This window comes from Psammomys obesus, unplaced genomic scaffold, assembly GCF_907164565.1.
Source record: "Psammomys obesus unplaced genomic scaffold, mPsaObe1.curated_primary_1811, whole genome shotgun sequence".
Taxonomy (NCBI): Eukaryota; Metazoa; Chordata; class Mammalia; order Rodentia; family Muridae; genus Psammomys; species Psammomys obesus.
The window spans coordinates 14,612,197-14,620,270 of record NW_026596073.1 but is presented as its reverse complement, the minus strand read 5'-3'; the positions used below and the strand labels follow the sequence as shown (position 1 = coordinate 14,620,270).

Below are 8,074 nucleotides of genomic sequence, written 5' to 3'. Positions count from 1 at the left end.
TTTTTTTTTTTTTTTTTTTATGAGACTTGTGACTCCTCAACCAGACCTGCTTGACTGGATAGACTTTTAAACTCCTTTACCCTCTCCTTTCAGTGTCAGTTCTGTTCCCCTCCTGATGTCATTGTGTAATGAGATGGCCGCTTTATAGGCCATTCTCATTCCTGCATATTTCTATTCCTGTTTGTCAGTCTTTATCCCTGTATTTTCATTGTACTACGAAACAGAAACAGACAAAAGCTAGTTATGTTTTTAGTAATATTTTAAGTACTCATGTTGTTATTTTGAAAAATGAAAACCAGATCCACATTGTGAATGGGTCTAGCAGCACATCATTATCACTAGTGCATGCTGAGTTGACACGGAGGAAGCCTGTGCTCATGGCTCACCTCTACAGGTCGAGACTCAGTACATTTGAGGTGTGGCACAGGCATCTATGTCCTCCTTTAGATAAATTCTGCTAAGAGGGATAATAGCTAGGAGAATGGGAAACAGAAACACAGGGGTGACAGGCAGACTAGCCATTAACAAAAACCATTACTTCAGTTACTCATATTTCCGAAAGATGACAAGCCGAGATTAAATTTGTCATTTTGTTTGTGTGATAGGAAAAAGATGAAGAAAGTCTGGGATAGAGCTGTTGACTTTCTTGCTGCGAATGAATCTCGAGTGCGCACAGAGACACGAAGAATAGGTGGTGCTGATTTTCTCGTCTGGCGGTGGATCCAGCCTTCTGCACCCTGTGATAAGACATTAGTTATACCTTCTAAAGTATGGCAAGGTCAAGGTATGTGCTTTTAAGCAAAAGCCAAAGATTTTATCCCAGTTTTTCAAAATATACTATGTTTAATTAGAAAATATTTGAATGCAAACATTCCCTTTACAGGTATACCCCCTAGTAAAATAGATAGAATTAGAACTGGTTGTCTATACTGTAATAAACACAAATGTTCCTTTGATCTTGCCTTTTTTGTTTAATGAAGCAACTTAGGATTATAGCTCTAACTGCATTCTTCTTGTCAAACACATAGAATCTTTGCTATGTTATTACAAGCATTGTTAATATGTATTCAATACATATTAAGTATGTGTATGGAACCATGACTTTAATATTCTGTGTTCTAGTTTTTATCACCTTCCTTCTATTTCTAAGACCCCTTTACCTGAGTATTACCCCTTACAGATGTCTTTTGTAGCTGTCATTACATGGTTTTCTAAATAGTATGTGTAGTTTCAAAAGAGGTGTAATAAAATATATAAGGAACTTTGAAGATTGGCTGTCATATGTGCCTGTATCTGCTCTACAAGAGAAGCATGTAAAACACTATATAAGAGAGTTATGAATAATAAATCTTTCCTACCAAATCATGTTTATTAATAGTTGCTAAACATAGTAGTCAGAGAAGAGGTAAGTGAAGTGTTTTAGAATTGCAATTTTAAAAATAGGGTCATTTCATTTTTTTCCCTCTAATTATTTTACTTTTAAAAACTATTATTTAATAGACTTTAATTATGGAGTTGCAGGGAGGGGTGGGGGTGAAGAGGAGGAGTTGAGGGAGGGAAAAGCATAACCAGAATATGTCAAACAAAAACTTTTTTTTTTTTTTTCAATTACAAAAATGTTCTTTACTGTTTGAAATACTAAGAGCAAATTATTTCCTTGGAAAGTTGCCTGGGGAGGGACTCTGTTAACTAGAAACAAAATAACTGATTTCACATGACTTACCTTTGTCTGGCAGCTGAGCTGTTCTTCAAGCTTTCACTGTGGGCTCTGACAGTAGCACCTTTTCCCTGATTTTTCTCCTGCTCAGATCTTCTTTTCTAGTCATGGTTGTCTCCCATGCTCTCTTCTACTTCTAGTTCCTCTTTTCCTGGCCTTCTAGGTATTGCTGTTTCTCAAAGCTGCCTTGTTTTCTTTTTTAATTTACTTTCTTATGCTGTGCTTTCATTTCATTTACATACAATAACTGTCATGTTTGTATCTTGCATTCATGCTACTGTCTTAAGTTGACTTTTGTACCCTGAAAAAAACTCATCTTCCTTTCTAGGAGATGAGCACTACACATAGACATGAGTGTAAATTCACTGTGTCTCTTTCCAAAGTCATTAGTATGGTTAATAGTACTGTTCCTTAGCAGTCATCCTCAGTCTTTTCTTTATCTCTTCTTATTCAGTCCTTGCACAGGTGTGCCACGTATCCCCCTAGTCACTTCTCTGTTGGCCTAACTTTTCCACGTCACTGCCGTGGCCCTCTTAGACAACAAATAGCCTGACTAGTCTTAAATTCACATTGCCTCATTGATTTTTCCACACAATTACTTTATTTATTTATTTTTTTTAATATTTAAAGATAGATCTTGTTATGTGACTCCTCTACTTAAATTGTGTGCTTTTGTATTACTCTCAGACATTGGGATACATATTCTACTTAATTTGTGTGCTTTTATATTACTCTAAGACATTGGGATACATTTATGTGACAACACAGTCTTGAATAATCTGACTTCTCCTTTTCCAGCCTCATCTTTCCTTTGTTCTATTGTAGCCACACTCATTGATTTTCAGTTACTTGAATATAAAATTTGCCTTCTAGTCTCAGGACCGTGTACAAAGGTCCTATCTCCACCTGAAATGTCCTGTGGACTTACCGTCCCCATCCCCGCTGCTTTAATGCAGTCTTCAGCTCTCAGAAGTGGTTTCACTTCTTTGGGGAAATCTTATTTTACACTGATGAGGTGATGTTATAGTCTCCTTCCTTTTTTTCTTTTTTTAAGAGTTTAGCAAACTCTAATCCCCCTTAAAGATAACTCTTTCTCCCACCGAACTATTGACTCTAGATACTAATTACTGTTTTAGTCCACCTTAACGCAGGAACTGGCTCATTAACTGCATACAATAAGTATATATTTTTTAATGAACTAAATGATTGTCTTTTAACAAAATTAAACAATTGCAAGTAATACAGTTAATTTCTTTTGTAGCATTTCATTTAGATAGAAGAAATTCACCACCCAATAGTTTGACACCATGTTTAAAGATTCGAAATATGTTTGACCCAGTTATGTAAGTATCACAACCAGGCACATGTGTTAACTTTTTTGGAATATTTGGGTATAAAATGCTTGGTGTTTCTATTATGCTGTGTGTCTAATTGAAAAGTTCTTTTTGTTTGTTTCTAGCTATCAGTGTTATGTTTTTTTCCCTTTTGTTAAATTCCGAGCAAAGGTTTGACTTATGACAGAAACAAGCATTTCTAAAATGCTTACAAATCTCTCTATTAGGTGTGAATCCTCAAAACAGATAAATGCATGCAGATAGATTAATAACAAATAATGCCCTTTACTAAATGCAACATTTATCTTATATGTAATTGTTCACAGTTTTACCTCAGTAGGCTGTCTAATCCTACAAAGATTTCTAGTCTCTGTAAAAACAAACAAAAAAAGAAAACAAAAGCCTATGTTCACACTTTTTAATATTTTTATTATACTTATTAATATAATATTTGAGAAACTTTTCTGACAACATAATCATCACAGTGCACATCCAGTGAATGGCAAAGTCAGGATCTACTACCTTAGAATGCATATTTACGTGTGTGTATGTGTGTGCGTGTTTCCATGCATGGGTCTCTCACTAAATTTAAGTGTTGTTTCTGTTAGGCTGTGTGTTCCGCAAGCTTTAGGGATCTGCTTGTCTCTGCATTCCACATGCTGGGTTATAGGAATAAGCAGCCATGCCCAGCTTTTTAGAAAGTTCTAGAGATTTGAACTCGGATCCTCATACTTATAGAGCAATAACTCTTACCCACAGAACCATCTTTCTCATATATTTTACTTATAGGTTGTAATCATTTTTGGAGTTGGTTTGTAAAAGCTATTGCTTAGCTGTTAATGATATGACAGATAAAATCTTCCTTTTTTTAAATTTTCTTTTAATATAATATATTCTTTAAGAATATATTATTTATATATATATATATACATACATACACACACACATATATATATATATATATATATATATATATATATATATATATATATATATATATACACACACATACACAGTGTGTTTTGATTATATTCACCCCTTATCCCCTCTCCCTAACTCCTCCCAGATCTACTCCTATTCCCCACCTCCTCCCAACTATCTGCTCGTGGTTATGGAGCTATCCACTGGAGTGGAGTAAACCTGCGAAGACCATGCCCTTTAAAAAGGACTGACTCTTCCTGCTCCAGAAACCATCAGCTGTCAATAGCTCTTCAGCTAGAAGAGGGGGCTTTTTTCCAAATCTGTGTTTTATGAAAAATAATATGTTGTGATCGTCACTGAGTTTTGATTTTAATGGTGGGATTCGAAGTAAGTAATACCAGAATGTATCAAATGTAGGAAAGCACTGTCACTGTAGACACACTCTCTGTTTTGCTTTTAGCAGTGCAATGATACTTCCAAATGGAATCTTCTGCATGCTTAGTAAGTAGGGAATCAGTGCCAGTCCAGCATTTTATTGTATTGGACAGATTTAAGGTGAATTGCTTTTGCTTTTGCTGTACCATCTGTGGCTCCCCCACAGTGAGACAGGTGAGCATGTTACTGCAGCACGTGTTCTGGAAGCTCTTGTCAAGGTGGCATGACTGGGCACCACGTTTGCCTGTGGCGCTTTTCTTCTGGGAAAGAGAAGCTTGGAATGTAGGGTTTATATTAAGAAATAAGTTAGGAAATTCGAAAATGTTACCCACAATAAAGACAATAGTATCAACTGTTACAACTCTAGTATTAGCATTAGCCTGGGGAAAGAGAGGAAACAACTTTCAAGTACACAGTACACAGACATCCACAAGACCTGAGCTCCTTGTTATGCACTAGTGTGAGACAGCGTAGGAGAGCGTCGTTGATGTTATTTCTCTTACTTTCAGGGAAATAGGAGATCAATGGCATTTGGCAATTCAAGAAGCAATTTTAGAAAAATGCAGCGATAATGATGGCATTGTTCATATTGCAGTAGACAAAAATTCACGTGAGGTAAAGTAGTGTCTAATATTAAGTATGGAATTTGGGATCTGTTGCAATTACACTAAAATTGTTCTGTCTCTGTTTTCTGTTCATGTCACAGGGCTGTGTATATGTTAAATGTCTCTCTCCAGAATATGCTGGGAAGGCTTTTAAAGCATTGCATGGCTCTTGGTTTGATGGTAAGAAATTTGAGTATTACAAAGACTTGGAAAGGATAGATTATGCCTGATTTCAAATAAACAAATTTTAGGTTATTTTTTGAATAATAATTTTAAATGATTTTATTTTGTGTTCAGTCTTTACCACAGTTAATTTTCTACAAATGCTAAGTGTAATTTTACAGATCTAAAATCCTGTTTTTATCTTACAACAGGGAAATTGGTTACAGTCAAATACTTACGACTAGATAGGTACCACCACCGCTTTCCCCAGGCTCTCACGTGCAACACGCCCTTGAAGCCATCAAATAAGCATATGAACTCTATGTCTCATCTGCGCCTTCGGACGGGCCTAGCCAATTCTCAAGGAAGTTCCTGAAAAGATTTCTTCACTCCTAGGACTGTTATTTAAATAGGAAAATTCCCGTTTGGCTTCCGTCTTCCTTTTAAAATGCTTTTTGTATGTAATATTTTTATTGCTGAAGACAGCTGTTTGAAAGTTACAGAAATCTTAAGGTTCCAAAGGGATTTAGCGGTGAGGCAGCAATGCTGAGTAGGTAGAATAATTGTTTTATTCAGTTTTTGGAGCTCAGTTAAGCCAATGCATTACAGTTGTGCATGAGGAACACTGGCTTTATATTAAGCGTTTCAGAGATGGTGGTTATATTTTTGCACCAAGAAGTGTTTAGATAACCACACAAGCATGGCGAAGCAGCTTTTTGTATTTCCATAATTTGTGAATTAATGTGAATTTTTGTATACAGTCAGCTGCATAGTTGCTTACAGGCTACTGTGGTAAAACTGCTCCTTTCCCACTTTAACCTTAGGTCTCTTGCTTGTAAGAGATTCATTTGCTGCAGCTGGAATATGGGGAAATTTATTTGGTTTTAATGGTTACATACATGTGTAAGTGGATGTTCATGTACTTAAACTGGCTTTTGTATATATGTATAAATGCTGATGGTAGTAAAAGTCTTGTTTTGTGAGAATGTCTGCATTAGCAGTAAAATAAGCTTTCTATTTTATTCATAATCTAATCTGTGTATATATGTGCATAGCTGTGTGTTTATGTACATATGTACATAGCCACACAGATATATCCATAAGGCTGTACTGTCATAGATGATCAAACAGCCAAATACCTGGAAGTATTAGATACATGTTTAAAATACCTTTTATAGATTTTATATAAAAGTACCTGAGTATGATTTTGTGTGAAAGTTCTGGCACCAGTTGTAATGAGTTCAAATTTATGTGAGCAATAAAGAAGCAATTGGCAGATACTGGAAAAATATTTTGTGAAAAGCTGTATTTATTATAAATCCTGGGGCTGTGACAGTACCATTGGGATTATGTCATATGACAGTCTGTGTATAGCTTAAAGAAGTGTTAGGCTCCTGTTCATGTCCAGTGTAAAACAGGGTGCATTGCTGCAGCAAAATGTATTAGATAAATTATCCTTAGAATGTTGGGCCATGAAAGTCTGCAGTATAGAAAATGCACGAGTGACCATTGGTTTGTGCCTCAGTGTTTGATTCAGTAAAGCTACTTTATTACTGTTTATGATTTCAGATCAAAATAATTACTGATCAAAGTTTAAAATTGGCTTTTTGAAAAATAACCTGCTGGATATATCATTGTCAGTCCAAATGAATATATGAAACAGCTGGAATTACACAAATCTTAATTTTTGTTTTAGGTTTTTGTTCCATTTTCTTTTTGTTGTATATGTGTTGGGTTTGCAGCATGAACTTGCACAGATAATGCACGTTTTTCTGGCTAAGTAAACATGATGCACACTATTCTGTAACAGAAAACCCTTTGTGCCTTACCTGTGTGCTTTTGTGGGCACCATGTTTATGAAGAATAAAGGATTTGTTATCAGAAGAGAATAAATTTTAAATTCTCAATCTATGTCTGAGATGCTAACATGTTAAAATATAAATATATAATATATAAAGTAACCAATCTTTCTGTATTTTATGTGCATCATAGTGATTTATTTGAGCTTAGTGACCCCATCTTGTAACCTGTTGCAAGAGTGAATGTAAAAAAAAATAGTTGTGGCATTTAAACAGGTCACCTTTTGATGCAGATGCATCTTTTTCTTGCTTCTCAGATATATTTCATGTAAACATTGTACATTTATTATTGTAATATATACTATTATGCAGCCTATTTTACCTGGAACTCTTTAAGCCGACCAAGAGTCCTCCCCGTAAGACAGATGGGAATGTGTATAATAATTAGGTATTCGAAAAGTTCTGGTTTGATGTATTCTGTTTATTGTTCTGTTTAAAAACGAAGGAAAACATTCTAATTAAAAATTTATTAGGTTTTTTAAAAATGTGTCTTTGTTTTAAAGAAACTTGTAAAGTGTCTTGTGTCTGTTTCTTTTTACTGGTGAACATAGGCTATCTTTATTTTAAACCTTTTTTTATGGGAGGATCTATGGAAGGATGCGTGTTTAAGGATGAGGATCGTAAAGTTAATTTTAATATTTTTAGGGTTCTTTTGGGAGGAAAGTCTCACTCTGTAGCCTGCTCTGGCCTGCACTGTGTGGCCTACGCTAGCCTGTACCTGACTTGTGGAACCTTCTGTCTAACAGCCTTTCACGTGCTGAGATTCCAAGAGTGAGCCAGCATGTCCAGTTGACAAGTTAATTGCAACCATCCACTTCAGCACATACTATGGGCTTCACTATGGCATTTTATACATGTGTATAATGTACGTTCACTCCCATTTACCCTCATTGTCCTCCTATTCTCTCTAATCCCAACTTTTGACTCTGCTTTTCTTTATAAAAATGTCTTCATTTATAGGTTTGGATCAAATGGTGACAAGAATGTGTATTAACTGAGTCACTGAGCACTTTAGTTCAGTTAGTTTTTTTAAAGAAAGAA

The 8,074-nt window shown here is 35.3% G+C and overlaps 1 protein-coding gene across 1 annotated transcript in view; it reads left to right on the top strand.

Moving 5' to 3' along the window:
• Lemd3 (LEM domain containing 3) overlaps positions 1-7,512 on the top strand; it is a 19,699-nt gene extending 12,187 nt beyond the window's left edge. The window contains exons 3-8 of the mRNA XM_055626204.1: positions 94-125; positions 606-784; positions 2,979-3,060; positions 4,917-5,022; positions 5,114-5,192; positions 5,387-7,512. Of these exons, the coding sequence (XP_055482179.1) occupies positions 94-125; positions 606-784; positions 2,979-3,060; positions 4,917-5,022; positions 5,114-5,192; positions 5,387-5,550 (642 nt within the window). The 3' untranslated portion in view covers positions 5,551-7,512. The remainder of the gene's footprint in view (positions 1-93; positions 126-605; positions 785-2,978; positions 3,061-4,916; positions 5,023-5,113; positions 5,193-5,386) is intronic.
• The last annotated feature ends 562 nt before the right edge of the window (positions 7,513-8,074 follow it).